This window comes from Rhinichthys klamathensis, unplaced genomic scaffold, assembly GCF_029890125.1.
Source record: "Rhinichthys klamathensis goyatoka isolate OS25496 unplaced genomic scaffold, OSU_Roscu_1.1 h1tg000191l_1, whole genome shotgun sequence".
NCBI lineage: Eukaryota > Metazoa > Chordata > Actinopteri > Cypriniformes > Leuciscidae > Rhinichthys > Rhinichthys klamathensis.
This window is the reverse complement of record NW_026606717.1, coordinates 2,107,717-2,128,288: the sequence shown is the minus strand read 5'-3', so window position 1 is coordinate 2,128,288 and position 20,572 is coordinate 2,107,717. Positions and strand designations below refer to the sequence as shown.

Genomic DNA, 20,572 nt, shown 5'->3' with positions numbered 1-20,572 from the left:
TGTTTTGTTTAGCTTTGATAAAATAAAATGCTGAAAAAGTCATTTGATCTTCTTTTACATACATTTGAACACTAGTTGACGATTTTGTTGGCTGATGTAATTCCACCAGCATTACCATTAGTGAAGTAACTGGTCATATATTCGTATGGTTATGGGAACAGGTGTGACGTTCCAGTAGAGGTGCATGGGGAGGGTCTGAGGCTGCAGGTGATTGGGTTATGAATAGTCGTGGAGGCCTCATGGGATGAAGCAGCTGTGTCACAAACAGAAGGTGTTGAACAAGCTGCAACATGTGCATGAGGTCTCTGGGGTTATAAATGTGTTCTCGTGTACCTCTAACCATGGCTGCGTGTACGTATTCAGGGTTCTGAGATTAATTTACATGAATTTATACTTCAAGGGACATGAACACTGCACATTTATTGTTTATTTTAATGACAAAACATGACTTCTATAATAATTGAATTTTACAAATCATTTTAGAATTTCAAATACCAAGAAACCAGAATGCCTCTCAGAGTACATTTTATTTATATATATGTATATATATATATACAGTGGCCCAAAAAAGTATTAGTCACTTAAAAAACCCTACTGTTTAAAAGTTTTGAGGTCATTGTAAGTTAAAGGTTTTGAAAGAAGCCTCATGCTCACCAAGATTGCATTTATTTTAAACAATACATTAAAAACAGTAATACTACCAGATTTTCCATTTTTATTTTAAAATGTGATTTATTACTGTGCTGGCAATTACTCCAGTCTTCAGTGTCACATGATCCTTCTGTAATCAGTCGTGCTGCTTAATATTTTTGTGGAAACTTTGATACTTTTTATACAGAAAGTTGAAAGAATAGCATTTCTTTGTAATATATTTATGTAAAATTAGGTTTGTGTGATGTTGCAATTGTTTTTACGGTCACTTTTGATCAATTTAATGCATCATTGCTGACTAAATGTGTACATTTCTTTAAAAAATCTTACAGACCCCAAACTTTTGAACAGTACTGCAGAACAAGGGAAACTAACTTTAAAATGATAAAAAACAATTGTTATTTTGTTCTAAATTAACAGTACTTCCTGGCTGTAAAATGAATATGTTCATAGATAATGTGATGAACTACACCTGTGTGAACAGACTTCGTCCACCAAAAGTTACTTTTGAGAAAATATAAACGCACTAGCATAATTTGTTTTCAGCTGCGACTTTTGATATTTTGTTTTCAAATGTAACCCTAACATTAAGACATTTTCAGTGACAAATGTGTCCAAATACTTTCTGATGCCACTAACATAAAGCATTTTATCATCTTAAAAAAAACTAAAACAATGCTTTCAACTAGGTTTATGGTTTTCACAAGCTAGTTGTTTTGAACTAATCTTAGAAAACCGATTGCCGTCATTAAGGGCTACTAGTTGAGGAGGACTCAAATACTTGAGAACCAAAACCAGTGTCTTGGGAGCCATCGCTACCAGTTGGAGATGATGCTTGGTCTCCACTGAAAGTGAAATTCGTCACTAGTGGGGTTTTCTTCTCTAGCTTTTCCTCAATCCTCTTTGCTAAAAGACTCACTAGGCTTGTCTGGCTCAGGTCAAACTTAATGCCCTCACTTGTACTTCCCTCATTGACGACTTCAACTACATCCTCATTAATATCTTCTGTCGTTCCATTGTTTTCCTCAACCTCTCCATTTTCCTCTGTCTCGGCTTCATTTAGATCTGATCCTCCTGTTGCCTCATCTGTATTCATTTCCTCTATATTATCTTTGGTTTTCTCTGTCACCGTCTCATCTTCTCTTTTTCCACTGGCTTCACTCTCAGCGTCTGAATGGGACTCTATATCTATGACTGTCTCACTTGTATTCTCTGTATCTGTGTTCTTCTCAGCACCCTCCTCCTCCATGCTAATCTCGATGGCATCATCAATTTCTGTCTCATTTCCTCCCTCCTCTGTCCCGTTCATGTCATCCATTTCTCCCTCACTGCTTTGCTCTTCATTTGACTTCCCGTCTGCCTCTGTGTCAGTGGTCGGTGACTCCTGCACGTCTACAGTCTCTTCATGCTTCTCTTTTACAGTCTCCGCTGGTTCTTCATGATGTACAACCTCATGCAGTGGAGCAGTCTTTCTCTCGCTGATGTCGAAGTCCTTGAAGTTGTTTTTGGCTCCGATGATGTACTTCCCCAGGAAAGAAGAGCCTCCTGATGGGTCTGGTTTGGTGTTGTCTGAGTAGTCAGACATGTCCTTGTGAATCTGTTTCATTTCTGAGTGTAGCTTGCTGATCACTTTATTCAGCTCTGTGATCCTGTTCCCAACATCTACAAGAAAGACATTCCAGATCATTTCAGCATTTTCACTGGATGTGAAAACTATAGTATGAATATAGTTATATATTGGGGGGGTTTGAAGATATTTTTTAACCCTCTAAACAATTTGTTTTTCTTTGAAGAACTAAGAACTAGGATTCCCAGAAATGAACTAAACCAAAAAAAAATTAATATATGAGGAAGCCTGGTGTTAAAAGTGTGATTTGTAGCCCCTGGAAAGTCACGAGGCCTTTCTTTCTTTCTTTCTTTCTTTCTTTCTTTCTTTCTTTCTTTCTTTCTTTCTTTCTTTCTTTCTATCTATATATAAAGACCCCATTAAAAACTTTCAGAGAGCAGTTTTATTTCCTGTGTTAATGTGTTTCCTGTTTTGGGGTCATGTCGGAATTACCGTGATTATTAGATTCCAACTTGTAAATACCGTTCACATCCTTGTACAGCTCATAATTACTTCTTGTAAACTGAATCTTTTGGGAGCTGACGGCGGCAATATAATGCGTAAATACTCAAAATAGTGTCCGTTTCAGCTGTAAAATGTAGTTTATTAATTATCTCCTAATATTTCTGTTTAATAACTATTATTGACTATTGTTAATGTGTTAGTAATGCAAAATGAATATATAAATAAACGAAAGACATACAATGCAGTTTAATGTAGTTAGCACAGAGTATAATAACTAGTGCCTAAAGTCCTGCTAAATACACTAAATAAATGAAATACATTTTATCAACAACTGTTAAAAACTGTTTGTCTTATTGTGGTTTTGTCTATTGATTACTCAAATTACACCGATTAATTTTGCTGTTGATAATGTTTACAGAGTCCTGCACAGGACATGCGGGAATTTCTTTTTATTTTATTTTTTCGTTCCCACGACTTACTACTCACGTTTTACAAATTCGTTCCCTCGTTTTAAGTAAATCGTGAGAATGGTATAATAATTAATTACCTCGTTTTACTAAATCGTGGCCATGTTGTAATAATTTGTTCCTTTGTTTTATTTAATACAAAATGAGGGAGGGAATGAATTCTTAATTTGTGGCCACGATATATATTTTTGTTTGCACGTCATGTACAGGGCTCCGTGTTACCATAGAAACACATAATTCTGGTTTACACGACATCTATGTACTAAAAACAGAAAAGTTGAACGTTTTCCTGTGCATTTCCTGTGCATTACAGTACTATTGTGCATTACAGTACTATTGTGCATTACAGTACTATTGTCAAAACGATCCCGTTCACATGGATCCGCGAAAACATCTAAAAATGCTGTATTATTCATGCGAGGCCAGTAGAGGGCAATGTCAATTTGTAAAGAAACACTTCACGCCTATAAGCTGAAGACGTAACGTACATGACATCACAATTTTATCAAATTCATGTTTTTGTAGTTTACACAGAGACGATAACAGTATCGTTTTCAAAAACCTGCACTTTGAAACCCATTTTCGAAAGTTTGCATTTTCAGACCTCCAAAATGCTGTTGTCGTGTAAATGAACGACCGAAACGCATAACATATTTTCCGTTTTTAAGTTAAAAATCATCTCGGGTAAACGGCCCCTGAGTCAGTTGTAGTTGGTACTGGGGGAGGGGCATGCTTATTCTAGAGAGCAATTGATTGGATAAAAAAAACTGCATGGCCCTGTGGTCAAGATGAATTATCAATATTATATGGAGAAGTTGGTACATTAAAAATGTGTGCTAAAAGTAAACTTTTAAAAGTACACTAGCATAGAGATGACCTCACGACTAACAGACTAAACTAATCCGATCCAATGGATGGGGTCTATAACAAAACATGATGAACAGATTCAAAAACACCTTATCAGTCTTACCTTTGCGTTTGGTTTCTTCAAACTCTCTCCTGGCAGATTCGATATAGCGCTGAACCAGAGCACGAATGACCTGCTGTCTGTAGGGAATCCGGTTCTCCCCTGAGCCCGCGTCATCCTTCAGTGTTGCATTTCAAACAAAGCAAATGGAAGAATGGGTTTTATCCAACATGCTGCACAGTAATGTATTTTATAATCTTGAAAAAAAGTGTACCATAGACGTGAGTGGAGGGTAGTCTTGAGCAGAGTTACAGTTGAAGCAGCAGCAGCAGATCCGTCTGAAAATCCCTCTTAAATATAAAGGGAAAAAACTCTAGGATTAAAATTAATATTTTCCCTTTTACTTTTTTTTAATAAACACTTAAAAAGTGCCACTTGAAAATAAAATAATGGAATAAATGATCAGTTTATTAATTTATCATTTAAAAAATGCACATAAATCTATCACTTGACTAATAAATAGTGGCATTTAAAAAGCCAAGTATTTAATGAATGGTTTAAAAGTTAAATGTAACAATGTTTTCAAATTTGACATACTCTAAATAGCTGTTTAAATAATGTATTTTAAATTGAGTTATATATAATAATAAATAATACATTAATAAACCCCTTTTCAAATGAACAAATAGCTGTTTATTTAATTGTTGTATTTTAAATGTAGTTAAATATAATAATAATAAATAGTACATTAATAAATCACTTTTTAAAATGATGAATAAATAAAAATATTTCAAAGTTTATTTAATGCATTTGTATAATGTTTTTTTTTATGTAACTAAAAAAATAATACATTAAATCTTTTTAGATCCAACTTTTATATTTAAGTTTAAAAAAAGAAAAAAAAAAAAAAGAAAATTGTGTTGTCCTTGTGCTGATTCCTTAATAATGGACTCATTCAAATAAGAAAATCAGCAACCTTAAAAGATAGAAAGAGGCCTTTGGAGAGGGGATGATGTTGAAGGGGACAGGCATAGTCAGTCCTTCTCTGAAGTAACTCAGGTAGAGCTTTGAACGGGCGAATTTCCACTCTACATCAGCATCATCCTACAGGGATGAACAGTTTGAGTCAAACACCAAGCCTGCATTTTTACTGTACACGTTACATCAGGGTCAGTTCCTCCAGTTTACCTCAATTTTCTGAAAAGAGTTGGTGATCATGGCAATGAGCATGTTTAGAAGTACAATGACAATGATCAGGGTGTAGATGCCATAAAGGATTCTGCCAACGAACTCAGCCAAAACAAACTCAGGCATGTCCACATAGGTCTGGTCGGCCATACCAAACATTGTCCAGAAGAGGAAGCTGAAGGTTTCATTTAATCTGTGAATGTAAATGTATGTGGCGTTGTTCCATTTTGAAGATTATCTCAAAATTCAGCTCACTGATTCGATTTCTGCAGCTGCTCAGAACTTTAAGCTAATGTTCATGCAAGGTTCTTTCAAAGCTATAAACAAGCATTCCTCTAGTCAAGTTCATAGAACCTTCATTCAATTATCGGGTATTATTATTAGCAACATTTTTGTAGGCTGGGAAATACCTTCCAAGATTAGGGGACATCATAAATGGGACATAGACATTGTTGATGCCACACAGGAAGGCGGTTCCAATGATCACCAAAATGAACATAAACCTGGAGAGAAAAAGAAGCATCTTGAACAAAGAGCACCAGAATGTGCTTCTCACGATACTATTAATCTTTATAATCAACACGACCAGGTCTTGTCGCAGCTGAATACCTCATCATGTCGTCAATCATCTTTCCAATGGAGATCTGCAGGGTACCTAGAGACTCGTGTGCTGGCAGGATGTAGGCCAAGCGAGTGAAACTCAGCATGCTGGTCACTGCAAACAGCACCTCGGCGATGAACTGGGGATCCTCCTGATGCCACTCATCGCGCACTGTAAAGCCACAAACACGTTACTGCAGTAGGCCAGTCAGATGCCATATTGTAGGCTAAATTGTGATGCCTAATGAAGTATTTTCTCTCACGAGTGTTGTTGAAGTAGACACACTCATCCTGGTTGTCGGGTAACTGGCAGAGGAAGTGGACCTTGAGCATGATGACCACTCTCAGGGCGAATGAAGCCAGGTACATGCTAAGAACCATCACATCCAGACAGTTCCACCAGTCCAGGAAGTAACACTTCAAGCCCTCGATCCAAACCTCCTTACACTCGAACCAGAAAAAACCTGTTTTAAATGATTAATGATTACTAAATAGTTGTTTTAGAATGATTCATGTGTAATGCAGAACTATATTTTCATCTTAATCAAAATGGTTTTCAAATATACAGTATATTTAAAAAAATATATTTTCAAATATTATGAATTGTTAATTCATAAATATCATTATTTTGGGGGGAAGTCACACCACATGACATTTTACAACCTGAACTGACCTTGGCTTAAAGTGATAGTTCCCCCCAAAATGAAAATTCTGTCATTTCTCATCCTCATTTCGTTCCAAACCTGTAAGACTTTCGTTCATTTTCGAAACAAAAATGAAGATCTTTTTTTGGCAGTCTACACAACTACCAGTTTGACGCTTCAAAAGGTTCATAAAGAGATCATAAAACTAATCTATATGAATCGAGGGGTTTGGTCTAAAATTTTCTGAAGAGATACGATCGCTTTATATGATGTACAGATTTAATTTAGGCTTTAATTCACACATTCATCAACTCACACACAGATATGGTAAAGGGAGGCTCAAGCATGTTCGCTTGACGTGTGAGAACCAATGAGGTTCTTTCTCGTGTGTTCAATCTGTTCATCATATAAAGCGATCGTATCTCTTAAGAAAATTTGGACTAAATCGCTTGATTCATATGGATTAGTTTTACGATATCTAGACTGTCAATGGAGGGACAGAAATCTCTCAGATTTCATTAAAATATCTTCATTTGTGTTTCAAAGATGAATGAAAGTCTTACTGGTTTGGAATGACATAATAATGAGTGAATGATGACAGAATTTTCATTTTTGGATGAACTAACCCTTTAAAATAGGTTAAATTTTCTGATATTTTAAGAGATTTATTGATCTTGTCAATAATCATTTTCTTTTGTTGTTTTTTCTGCATGTTTCTACATGATGGTTGGACCATATGACTTTGATTTGGAAGACACAATTTAACAAATATTAATAACCAGCTTTATTTAAATAATAGTTTCATTTTTTTTAAATTAGGCTTTTTTTCCATTATGATATCAAAACAGTTGTATCACTCTTACATTTTTTTACTTTATGCAAATGTTTGAGTTTTTTGCGCAGTCTGGTATTCTTTTGAATGTTAGTGTACACTCATAGCTATTCAGGTATATGGTTTTTTTATTAACTTTTTATTAACCAATATGGTAAAAAAATAAATAAAAATTAAATAGAATCAGGTGTGCTACTGTCTGTCTCTGTATTTTTTCTAAGAAATTCTCTACTATAATGTGTGCGAGCTCTTCTCCTTGTTGAACTTAGATTTTTTTTTAGCTTACACACCAAAGTCATTTTTATCAACAAACTGTTTCAGTATTTGATCGTGGACGTTCAACGGCCTTTCGGCTGTTTTTGAAAAAAGAAATTTAAAACATGAGCATATGCTTATCATCATTGTATGTATAAATTGGATTTTATTGTATTTTTTTTATACATTTTGAATACATGTTTCGCAAATATTTCATGTGTAACGCTCAAAAATGAAGTTGAAGATCTTGCAGAAAAATTAATCTAGTACTGTATTCCAATCAATTTCTCATAAGCATTTTTCAAGAAGTGTGGTTCCTGGGACTTACCAACCACCCAGACCATGTGGAAAGAGCTGTGCAGGATGGTGTGCTGACGAGAGGCAAAGCTGTCCCGATACACCTCCATGGCAATGGATTCCCCCAGTAGCGTGATCAGGAACCACATATATGAAGCCGAATGGAGGAGGAATTTAATCACTGGGATCTTTATTGTCTTCCCCATCTGAGAAGACAAAAATAAGACCACAACATGGTTTACAATTTAGTTGAAAAAGCCTTAGAATAGTCCTGTGATGGAGTGGCCATCTGTCCAGGGTGTTTCCCTGTATAATACTGTATATTCTGTATAAGTAGATTTGACACAAATACATTTAGTGGAAACAAAATGCTCATTTTAGTTATGCAAATTTAACAAGCAGCAAAAATAATATTTTATTATGGCAAACCTTTGACTTTGGTGCGATCCAGTAGATTAGGCAAAGGAAAGGCATGGTCAGGAAGATACCAAAAGACACCAGAAGCTTCCATGCCGTTCTGCTGCCCCTCCAACCTGAAAGGTTCCCACACCAGATGGAGGAGAGCACCTGCTGGCAGATGGGGTGAGCTACAAACTGCAGAACAAACAAGAAGCCAATGGTTAGCCAAATACATGGATAAATATCAATACAGTTTTTTCTTGCTCAGAGGTGTTAAAGCTCCTACTTGTTTTTGATTGTAGTTGACAGCAAGCCTCAAGCGAGCAAGGTTTGGAATGCCCTCCTCAAAGGCCTGATGGTCCAATTCGTCCTCGCTGTCCTCATCCTGATTCCCACAGCTGTTCAGGATGGTGGTGACCTCGCTTTGGTTCCGGCACATTCCAAGCAGCTCCACGGCAAATTCCTGGCACACCTGCTCGAGGCTAAGATACTGAGGCTGTATGAAGCAAAGGAGACAGTGGTTGTGAAAAACATGCCATTGCACAAAATACAAGAGTGACCACTATAAAGAAAATGAAAATCTTTCAAGACACAGGTACTAATTTCTTAGAAATGTATTCTTTGTATTCATTTTGGTTTCATATGGTTTTGAAAAACGTTTGTATCATTTTCAAGAGAAAGTTTAACAGTAAGAACTTTAAAAATGTCATTATTATTTATTTAAATTTTATATTATTTTAATTATAATTAAAAAAATATTTCATTAAAATGATTATTTTCAATAAGACTTTTTCAAAGTCATGAGGGTCTGCAGGTGTCTCTTTAGGTCTGCATTTATTTGATTAAAAACCCAGTAATATTGTGAAATATTATTACAATTTAAAATAATGGTTTTCTATTTTAATATACTTTAAAATATAATTTATATATTTATATATACATCAATTATATTATGATATCAGGGCAGTTGTATCACCCTAACATTTTTAGACTTTATTCTACTTAAAAAAATATCAAAATCGATTTTAATAGACAATTAAAGCATACACATATGCTGATCATCAAAGTGCTTTTTGTAATGTATATATTTTGATTAAATTAATAGAAATGAGAGTCACATTATTGATCAGATTATGGAATGTTTTATATAATACAGGTCCTTCTCAAAAAAATAAGCATATTGTGATAAAGATCATTATTTTCCATAATGAAATGATAAAAATGAAACTTTCATATATTTTAGATTCATTGCACACCAACTGAAATATTTCAGGTCTTTTATTGTTTTAATACTGATGATTTTGGCATACAGCTCATGAAAACCCAAAATTCCTATCTCAAAAAATTAGCATATCATGAAAAGGGTCTCTAAACGAGCTATTAACCTAATCATCTGAATCAACTAATTAACTCTAAACACCTGCAAAAGATTCCTGAGGCTTTTAAAAACTCCCAGCCTGTTTCATTACTCAAAACCGCAATCATGGGTAAGACTGCCGACCTGACTGCTGTCCAGAAGACCATCATTGACACCCTCAAGCAAGAGGGTAAGACACAGAAAGAAATTTCTGAACAAATAGGCTGTTCCTAGAGTGCTGTATCAAGGCACCTCAGTGGTAAGTCTGTGGGAAGGAAAAAGTGTGGCAAAAAACGCTGCACAACGAGAAGAGGTGACCGGACCCTGAGGAAGATTGTGGAGAAGGACCGATTCCAGACCTTGGGGGACCTGCGGAAGCAGTGTAGTGGAGTAGAAACATCCAGAGCCACCGTGCACAGGCGTGTGCAGGAAATGGGCTACAGGTGCCGCATTCCCCAGGTCAAGCCACTTTTGAACCAGAAACAGCGGCAGAAGCGCCTGACCTGGGCTACAGAGAAGCAGCACTGGACTGTTGCTCAGTTTTGCATGTCATTCGGAAATCAAGGTACCAGAGTCTGGAGGAAGACTGGGGAGAAGGAAATGCCAAAATGCCAGAAGTCCAGTGTCAAGTACCCACAGTCAGTGATGGTCTGGGGTGCCATGTCAGCTGCTGGTGTTGGTCCACTGTGTTTTATCAAGGGCAGGGTCAATGCAGCTAGCTATCAGGGGATTTTGGAGCACTTCATGCTTCCATCTGCTGAAAAGCTTTATGGAGATGAAGATTTCATTTTTCAGCACGACCTGGCACCTGCTCACAGTGCCAAAACCACTGGTAAATGGTTTACTGACCATGGTATTACTGTGCTCAATTGGCCTGCCAACTCTCCTGACCTGAACCCCATAGAGAATCTGTGGGATATTGTGAAGAGAAAGTTGAGAGACGCAAGACCCAACACTCTGGATGAGCTTAAGGCCGCTATCGAAGCATCCTGAGCCTCCAGAACACCTCAGCAGTGCCACAGGCTGATTGCCTCTATGCCACGCCGCATTGAAGCAGTCATTTCTGCAAAAGGATTCCCGACCAAGTATTGAGTGCATAACTGAACATAATTATTTGAAGGTTGACCTTTTTTTGTATTAAAAACACTTCTTTTATTGGTCGGATGAAATATGCTAATTTTTTTAGATAGGAATTTTGGGTTTTCATGAGCTGTATGCCAAAATCATCACTATTAAAACAATAAAAGACCTGAAATATTTCAGTTGGTGTGCAATGAATCTAAAATATATGAAAGTTTAATTTTTATCATTACATTATGGAAAATAATTAACTTTATCACAATATGCTCATTTTTATAGAAGGACCTGTACATTCTAATTTCAGTTTGTAAATATTATCCATGTAGGATTTATCAACTTCTACTACAATGAAAAATATCTAGAAACCTCCTAGAAAAACACGAGCCCTGCTTTACTCAACCTTAAACTCAGGTTCCTTCTTAGACAGCTTGCGGAGATCCCGGCTGAGTCGAAAGGCACTGAGCATGGCATCTTCTGCGGTGATGGACAGGTAAGCACGGCTGGCAATACCTCGGTAAGTGTTGATACGGGACAACGAGAACTTGAGCAAATCGTATTGCCGTCCATTCCTGCACTCCAGACATACGCATGAGATTTTATGAGGCCAAGGAATTTCGTGACCTTTCTGATTGAGCATTGTTACAATTTCATACAGATCCTTCTGACAGGCCAGAGTCAATGGTGTCACTCCAGGGGCAAACTGGGAATCGTCAATGGAGTGGTCAAAAATGGCCATAGCGAAAGAGCGCACATCCATCTTGTTTCCCTTCTCTAGATCCAGCCGGTCCAGGAGGCGCTTGACCACACGAGGTTGGTTGGTGTCCACGGCCACCAGAAGAGCTTCGTGAATCTGCCGGAAGTCAAACTTGATCCCTTGGAGAAGGGTGTCCATGGTGTCCTCATTGCCAAGTCGGATGGACAAGTTCAGCGCTTCTCTCCATAGCCTGTCCTCGGAGTCGTCCAGCTGACGGATGATGCCGTCACCTGTCTTCAGCAGCGAAGACACCATGTAAATGTTCCTCTCTCGGATGGCGCCGAGGAGCTCTGGAGGGAAGCGAAACTTCTTGTTCACAATCTCGCGCCATTGTTCTGGCTATTCAAAGGGGAGATTAAAAAAAACATTTTAATACATGGCAACACTATCCGTCAAACTGAAATACGAGATTCTGTTTCACAGAGGTCTAGACGTCTGTCTGTTCTTCTACTATTTCACTCCTTCAAACACTGTCAGTTTAATTTTCTAAAAACTAAAGCGTTACTATGCAATGTCACATTGTATGTTCATAAAAAAAAAATAAAAAAAAGATAAAGTGGGGTACAAATGTCCAAGAGTCCATACTGAAAATGTGGGATTTAACATCAAGTTTTAGGACTTCTAATAGTAGTTCTCTTCTCAAAAAGGGAGCTGAGACTGACTAAGGGGCCACAAAACTCTTCCAAGGGGCCACAAGATGGCTTAAAATGATTTAAAACAAGACAAAACAAGCTTTAAAATAAGACAAAATAGATTTAAAAATATATACAAATCAAGATGCTAGCTGACATTTCTTATTTTAACTGAAAACCTGGAAAAGTCTAGAAAACGATGACTAGAGAAGTCACGTATATTTACTGGCCATAAAAAGTGTTAACCCTGAAAACATTCAGTTGTTGAAACATCTAGAATTCAATTATAGGGATACTTCACCCAAAAATAAAAATGTTGTCATCATTTACGCACCCTCAAGTTTTTCCAAACCTGTATGAGTTTCTCTCTTGTGTTGAAATCAAAAGAAGATATTTTGAAGAATGTCGGTAACCAGACAGTTGATGGACCCCACTGACTTCCATAGTATTTTATAGCAGTATTTCCATCTATGGAAGTCAATGGCTACCGTCAACTGTTTTTGGGTGAACTATCCCTTTGAATTAATTACTTATTTGAATATTGCCACTCTTAGTTTTTTGTTCATATAAAAGTAAAAAAAATAAAATAAAATAAGCAGCTTCTTTGTCATTAAAGCAGAAATACTCAAGATATCTTGGGGGTTCTTTAAATATCGCCTCTGACAATGAGTGGCCTTAGACTGAAAAATTTTCAGGATTTCAAAAAAAGGTGTACAAACAAAGAAATATTTTATATTCTCTACGATTTCTAGGTTGATAATCAAATAGGCAAATTTGTCACTTTTCACTCAGGTTATTATGTTGATAATAGAATTTGCAATAGAATGGGATCATTTTAATAAATGAGACAAATGTAAAATAGTATTTTTCCAATCTATATAGATATACACAAACTCATTCAAACTGCTGTATACATATATATATATATATATATATATTGTATATATATAATCTTGCATGTCATAAAAACAGTCAGGAAAATTGGTGGAAATAAAATTAGCAGATTGTCACATAACCTAAACTTAACAGATACAATTTCCAAAGACTTTGACACATACTTACTAAATAAACTTCTCACAATGAACATATTTTTTATTTCTTACCGTGAGGTTTTCCATCTTCAGTCACACCTGGGAAATAAATATTACAGTGGGCTTGTATCAATGGATGTCTCACATGTCCACTGTATATCAAAAAACAAACAAAGCAGCTTCAAAAGCCAGTTAGTAACGCTGTTTTATGAGGCTCTAATTCTGATCTGAAGAGAGTGATTAAGTTCACTGGTTTGCCACCACTGAGGAGTCAACACACGGCTGAATGATTACATTGTGAACGAACCAAATAACAGGTATAATTCCCAGAAGGACACGGCCAATTAAAAATGCAACTGTAACACTATGTTGCATCCCATCAGAGTTCACTAAGGACTTCTGAATTTCCACTCCCCCATCAGTGCACTTCCTCCTTTCAACACCTCTGTAAACAGCAGGGCTCAACAATAAGGATGGCCCCATGACACAGGGTCAGTGTGAGAGCGTTTCAGGCCAGCTATTTGAAAATTAATTAGAGAACGTATTGCAATATAAGTGTTCACACAATCTGTATTGTAAAAAGCGCTACATAAATATAAAGGTTACTTGACCTGACATACACTACTGTTTAAAAGTCTTTTTTAATTAATACTTTTATTCTGCAAGGACACATTAAATTCATCAAGTGACAGTAAAGGCATTAATAATGTTGCATTTTATTTTTTTTACACTTCTTTTGGACTATCTATTTATCAAAATTTTGGTTTCCACATAAATACTAAGCAGCACAACAGTTTTCAAGCTTGATAATAATAATAAATGTTTCTTGAGCAGCAAATCAGCATATCGTAATGATTTCTGAAGGATCATGTGACACTGAAGACTGGAGTAATAATGCTGAAAATTCAGCTTTGCATAACAGGAATAAATTACAGTTGAAATATATTAAAGTAGAAAACAGTTATTTTAAATTATAATAATATTTCATGATATTCCTATTTTTTACTGTATTTTGATCAAATAAATGCAACCTTGATGAGCATAAGACACTTTATTTAAAACATTAAAACATCTTACTGACCAACATTTTTTAAAAGTAGTGTATAAATATTTATATATCAGTTTTAATTAAAAAAGATATATTTATTTTGTTGTTGAGAAAGTGAGAAAAATGACAGGGCAAATCCTAAAAAATCTAAACTTTCTAAATCACATATTTCACAATTATGAGAATATATTGATAATTAAAATCAATGGTTTCATTTAATATTCTAATTGATACCACGAAGAGTGTGTTTGCCAGTCCAAACATGTTTGCCAGTCAAACATCTCATACATTAAAATGTCCCCATGGCACACAGTATAAACATAATGACCATTGTCATAATTGTCTCCATAAAAACAATAAAAATACAGTCTTTTTATGGAATATTCTCTAAAACTCATAAGCCAGTAGGACACACAATGTTTACACGCAAGGCCAGAGAAAGCAAGGGAATACCTGATTTCTATTTGCATACTGCTATTTTGAAAAGGCTTCCGAGACCACAATGCTCTTCTCTCAGTTCAGCCACACAGTACTTGGCTCTAGCGTGTCCCCACAGGAGCTGGCGTGCAGCTGGATACGGTCTGGGGGGAATCGGATGGAGCAAAGAGGACATGGAACCATATGCTCATCTGTGCCAGAGCCAAAAACAGAAGAGCTGCTGTGCGGTGAGATCATGACCTCTGTTTCTCTGACTTCTATGAGCTCCGCTTGATCACAATCCAGGCAGGTGGAAGCATGGAAAGGCAGGTAATCGGGACTGAAGGATTCTACGTGGACAAAAAGCAAAAGAAAGAAAGAAGAAGAGCTTGTGAGCAGTAAATGATGAGCCAAAATTTCTGCCAAAGGTGCATGTGCACAATCACATTACCTCCACAAAGAGGACATCTGGTCTCAGGAGAGCTCCGGTGGGCAGATTCCTGTGTGTCCTGTGGGCTCTGACTGTGTCTGCTGACACTTTTGGGTGGGCTTGTTGAGGTGGGTTCATGTGTGGATGCTGCAGGTCTGGGTCTCTTCAGTGGAGTGCCACTGTTTATGAGGCTCTGCCTGAATGACCACCATTAAATACAGAATACACAGTATGGGTCTATACAAATTATAAATAGAATGAAGAATATATATATGAAGAATATACAACAGGGTTGTTCAGAGAGTCTAGAACCACTAGTGAAAAATGTATTTTGCATTTTTCTCATTTACTAACTTGAAAATCAAGTTTTTAATGTTGTTTATATGTTTATGTGGTGTTTTTAATATGCTTTAAGACAAACCATGTGCAAATTCATAAGTCAACACCATTGCTGAGTGTTTTCTCCTTAAAACTGCGGTGAACCAAAGACAGTCTCAAAAACGCAGTTTGAAATTGCTGGCGTTTCTTACGTCACAAACTACCTTGTAGCCAATCACGTCAATATGTGGGTGGGCTTTAGCATATCATTAACTGCGCTCTGAAGCAGTGAAGTCTCAAGAGAAGCCAGGTTTTCCCGGTATATTTTTCTGTTAATATGATAAATCGGGTATATTTAGTTATATCGGGTGAATTATGTATATGATGTATATTACAATGGTTACACATTTCCTTACAAATTATATAATCACCATAACAATGAGTGAAAATAAATCTTAAATTAAGAATGCCTTGATTTTTGGTATGTCTTTTGCTTTTACGACAGAAGCACTAGAGATGCATAACCTCCATAAATCTGTGTCAAACCTGATGATCATGTTCTCCTTCACGATTTGAGATTTTCCAAAGTGCATCTTGTGCTTCAGTGGAAAAAGAAAATGTTTTTTTTTTTACCTTAAAAATAACTATAAAAAGTCTACACATTTAACAAATGTTTCTGTTAAACTGTGAAAAATAAAGTGTAATGTTATTAAAATTAAATAAAACTTAATGTGATAAAAAAACTGTTTTCTTTTTTAATATATTTTAAAATGTCATTTATTCCTGTGATGCAAAGCTGGATTTTCAGCATCATTACTCCAGTCTTCAGTCAGTGTCACATGATCCTTCAAAAATCATTTTAATATGCTGATTTGCTGCTCAAGAAACATTCTTATTATTAGCAATGTAGAATACTGTTGTGCTGCTTAATATTTTTGTGGAAACCCTGATACATGTTTTTCCGGATACTTTGTTGAATACAAAGTTGAAAACAACAGCGTTTATTTGGAATTGAAATCATTTGTAACATTAATAATGTCTTTAATGTCACTTTTGATCATTTTAATGCACCCTTGCTGAATAAAAGTATACATTTACTAAAAACAAAAATGTACAAATGCAAAAGACCCCGATTTGTTTGTCCTTCATATTTGACCAGTACTTTTTTCTGAATTCATACCGTGCCTTAGACTTCCTCCTTTGCTCTTGAGGGGTTCTCGTTTGGTCACTGGAAGTCCTAAATTCACCTGATTGTAGCCGTATAGACAGAAACAACATTTACTTGATCCACTGAAACCATTCTTTATTTTTGCTTTGTCTGAGTGGTGGCCAAATAACTTGCCTGGAGGGGTTTTCATATCATCGCCTCGCTGAGGTGTTGTGCTGGAGGATGTGGTACTGCATGGGGATGTTGACAAAGAGCGTCTGTTAGAGTGGGCGGCTATGACCATGCGCTCTGCCCGACTCAAACTCCCAGCATTCCTTTGGCTTTGAGCATCTGAGGAGTCGTTCCTGTAAGAGAGAGTACAGAGTGGCTTCTGACTACCATGTAACTACAAATCTAGTTTTGAAATGAAGTGTAAGTGTCAGACATTTAATTCACACACCCTGTGATTCGCCCAAAAAACGTGTTTTGGATAGCTGGGCTGGATAGCCACTCCATCACGGATGTCATCTTTTCTGGCGTGTGCTGTGAAAAGCAATTTATAACAATTGAACCCAGTTGTAATGGCTGCTATGACACTGGATATATAAGAAAATGCAAATTTGTTTAAACACAAGGTGATAAAACCTTCATGAAACCTCTCACCAGATTTTCATCAGCAATATCTTCATGTTGCTCTGAGGCACCTTCAGCCTCTTCCTCCATGGTGCGAATGCGCAGAAAGGACAGACCAAACTGCAAACGTTTGTTGAAAGGTTGAGTGCAGGAGACTCGCAGTCTGTCCCAGCTCTCCTTTGCAGCCTGAGGTAGAAAATCAGCTGGACACGGAGACATTTAAGACATTATCTTAATCTTTCAGTGTCAATGAACATAGTTAAGTCTTGTGCACTTGCATACAGTTCACAAATTTAACCCTCTGGTGGTCTTCTTCAGCCATTTTAGACCAAACAACTTTTGATTTTTTTACTTAATCGAAATGGAATGAAACTTGGTGACTTTTGTGGTGCTTGCTATATGAACACAAAAGAAAATTGTGGACATGATTCAAATCATTTCATGATGGACCATGAAATCCAAATTTACCATTTTTTTATATAATATTGAGGTATTTATTAAAAATGATTTATCTGTTTTAATTCATGCAACCTCATAATCTTTAATCAAAATAAGTCTTGCAGCAAAATCTCTTCTCTTCTCTGATAACACAAGGCCAGGACAACCTGTCACTCACATGATGTCACAGCATTAGCAAACCACAACCATCCAATCAATTCCTGATGGACAAAATCAAGTCCCTCCCTACATTTTTTCCTGTTCGAGAAGCCATTTCACTCAAATATATGTCGAAATATGAAAAGAAATGACAAATCACAACTTCCGTTTCATGACAACTATGAAAAAAGAAAAATGAATGGGATATACAAAAAATGCAGACCAATTTCTTGGCATACAAACTACAAATCGGCTACAATGAAGTAGTCTCTGATAATGTCTAAATATATATCCAAATGTAAAAAACCTCATAAAAGGAAGTAAGAATGTCTTAAGTAATTAGTCCTTCCTTGTTAGAGCTGCACGATTAATAGTTAAAAGATTGCGATTCAAACACCCATTCCTAAATGATTCGAAACCTCATTCCTAAATGACAATGATTCTTTTTATATTCTTTTAAAGTTTATAGTTTGGATATAAACACTGATGTCTACGGAAGCTATCAAAATAGAGTAAATCACCTTGTCAATGAATCATTCGTTCAAGATTATTCGTTCAAAAAAACACTCTGAATCCTCCAGTAAATGAAACAAAATGAGTGAACCATTGAATCATTCATTCAAACCGATTTTTTTTTAAATACTTCATTCAGATTAATTAAGATTTATAAATAGACTGCAGCAATTAACCTTTTGTCAGAACCTCTAGTAAATTACATGTTATTTTGTTTAGTTGTCTGTTCAGAATCGTGGGAGAATCATAATCTCTGTGTGAAACAAAAGAAATCTTGATTCTCAATTTATCCAGAATCTCACACTCTGCGCTCTTCTGGTTCTTGTACTCTTTAGTGGCCCTCATTTAAGTTAAAGTCTATTGGTCTATTGGTCTCACTTTATTGCAGCGCTTTGGGTTTGAGAAAAGCACAATATAAATAAAATGTATTATTATTATAATTATACTCTTATAATAAACTAAGGAATACATTTTATGATGGCACCAATCCGCTTTCAATGCTTTGGATTTTAAATAACTTTGCTCTGTTTTTAACTTAAATGCTGTATTAATTTAAAATAATATTTTTTTTTATATATATATTTGTATAATATTATGTATAAAAAATAAATGCCACATCATTTAGAGGTGAATATGGTCTAGTATCATGAAATCTGCACAAAATACAAAATATTAAAGAAAAAATATTATGGAAACAAAATATGGTACATTTATTTAATTATAAAATGTTGCGCTTATTGTCTATTGTCGACCACCGAGGATTACAAGTGTCAACCCCTAAGGGAGAAATACCAGAGAAATATAGGGATTTGTAGTAATTTTACCTTTTTTAAACATGCGCACATTTTGGCGACCAGTGCCCTGTTTGGAGTCCGCTGGACTCATGAGGGTTGCAGTGGGCAGCAGGGTGACATAGGGATGGTCTAATGACCAGGAGGAGCGGCCAACATCAAACTGAATGAACGCAGAGCCACAGTTGCCTTTACAAACAAACAAAAAAAACAGGAAGACCATGAATATTAATGTCAAGAACACATATCAGATTTTAGTGGAAGATTTTTCTGTTAACAAACACACCAACATCAATGAATCCTATAGCAGAGACTCGCTCCATCTGTAATTCCACCCTCAGCACTCCACTGCGGTCCTGAACGCTGCACAACCAGGGCCTGCTGCTGTCACTGCCATTACACAGATTATCCACGCCATGCTTACTATCCTGCAATTCAGGCATGTAAGAGAGAACGTTATTGCTTTAATAACTTGTATTACTCATTATTACATAACGTTACATAACAACCAGAGCCTGCTGCTGTAACTGCCATTGCACAGATTATTCACACCATTCTTACTATCCTGCAATTCAGTCATGTAAGAGAGAACGTTACTTTAATAACTTGCATTACTCACATTATTACATACATAACAATTAATTAATAACATGCAATAGCATGCTTATAAGCATTATATAAAGTAACTTACATTCAAAGAGTAGAAATTAAATAACTTTGATTTATATGTATTTTTTAATCTCTCTATTTTCACCGTGCGGGATTAACTAATATAAAATTATTTGAATCTGTATGAACTCTTCCTCATTACGTGATATTGTTCATGACAGTTATTATAAAATACTAGACAGTACAAGTACTTATTATTAATTGCTGTTAGATATTTACCTGTGATGTAAAAGAGACGATATGTTTTATTTTGATGGGAGCCATCGCAAAAACAAGCATTCAACGTGAAACACCGTACGTCATCACGTATTCGTTTTTCCCGCCTGAACTCAAAACAACTCCGCCCACGGCGTCACCGCCCTCATCCGGTTCAGCCAAAAAATCAGATGATGCCCTCTCGTGGTCTTTATATTTTTTTAATGATTTGAATTATATATGAATTTAAAATCAATTTAATCAACTGATTTATCACAAAGGTAATTTTTATTCAAGATCTGCACTGTGGCCAGTTCCAGTAAAAAAATAAATAAAAGCCGAGTTATGATAGGCAATTTATATTGACCAAAAGTCAAATCTATTTTCAAATTAATTTTCTGGGGGGAAAAAACATATTATCAATATTCTGTATCATATTTAAAGGTAATAAGGGTGTATAAACTCATAACATGAAATTTCGTGTTTTTCCACTTGTTATTCATATTTCCAGTTCTTCCTCAGTAATCTCATCCTCGATGCCCAGCTGTTCTGTCTGTAACCTAGAGTTCAGAATTCCCCAAGTTGTCCTGAGGAAAAGCTGAAGACAGCTGCAGATATACAGTATATCTTCTTCTTAAAATAGTGCTTG

At 36.0% G+C, this 20,572-nt stretch overlaps 2 protein-coding genes across 2 annotated transcripts; both read right to left on the bottom strand.

The window, feature by feature from the left end:
• Positions 1–1,340: 1,340 nt before the first annotated feature.
• On the bottom strand, positions 1,341–13,618 carry trpc2b (transient receptor potential cation channel subfamily C member 2b). The gene is made up of 13 exons (XM_056262071.1): positions 13,238–13,618; positions 11,149–11,841; positions 8,598–8,807; positions 8,342–8,506; positions 7,944–8,118; positions 6,148–6,348; positions 5,894–6,056; positions 5,695–5,787; positions 5,285–5,477; positions 5,073–5,200; positions 4,371–4,446; positions 4,160–4,274; positions 1,341–2,313 (listed from the first exon to the last, which is right to left on the bottom strand). Exons 1-13 carry the CDS (start codon positions 13,250–13,252, stop codon positions 1,400–1,402), a joined length of 3,141 nt encoding a protein of 1,046 aa, XP_056118046.1. The 5' UTR covers positions 13,253–13,618; the 3' UTR covers positions 1,341–1,399.
• Positions 13,619–14,471: 853 nt separating this feature from the next.
• Positions 14,472–19,995, bottom strand: xndc1 (xrcc1 N-terminal domain containing 1). Its single transcript, XM_056262072.1, has 9 exons — positions 19,948–19,995; positions 19,346–19,487; positions 19,093–19,248; positions 17,189–17,361; positions 16,986–17,068; positions 16,721–16,890; positions 16,559–16,625; positions 15,082–15,257; positions 14,472–14,980 (listed from the first exon to the last, which is right to left on the bottom strand). Exons 1-9 carry the CDS (start codon positions 19,990–19,992, stop codon positions 14,727–14,729), a joined length of 1,266 nt encoding a protein of 421 aa, XP_056118047.1. The 5' UTR covers positions 19,993–19,995; the 3' UTR covers positions 14,472–14,726.
• Between the last annotated feature and the right edge of the window lie 577 nt (positions 19,996–20,572).

What these genes read in the sequence shown, in the direction of transcription:
- xndc1 (XM_056262072.1), bottom strand. Translation starts at nt 19,992, where the DNA reads ATGGCTCCCATCAAAATAAAACATATCGTCTCTTTTACATCACAG. An exon ending in AGGAGGAAGTCTAAGGCACG is followed by an intron (nt 15,258 to 16,558) that starts GTATGAATTCAG and finishes GTGGTCATTCAG; the next exon opens with GCAGAGCCTCATAAACAGTG. An exon ending in CAGATGTCCTCTTTGTGGAG is followed by an intron (nt 14,981 to 15,081) that starts GTAATGTGATTG and finishes TTGTCCACGTAG; the next exon opens with AATCCTTCAGTCCCGATTAC.
- trpc2b (XM_056262071.1), bottom strand. An exon ending in GGATCGCACCAAAGTCAAAG is followed by an intron (nt 8,119 to 8,341) that starts GTTTGCCATAAT and finishes TTGTCTTCTCAG; the next exon opens with ATGGGGAAGACAATAAAGAT. An exon ending in TGAAGAAACCAAACGCAAAG is followed by an intron (nt 2,314 to 4,159) that starts GTAAGACTGATA and finishes TCTTTCTTGTAG; the next exon opens with ATGTTGGGAACAGGATCACA.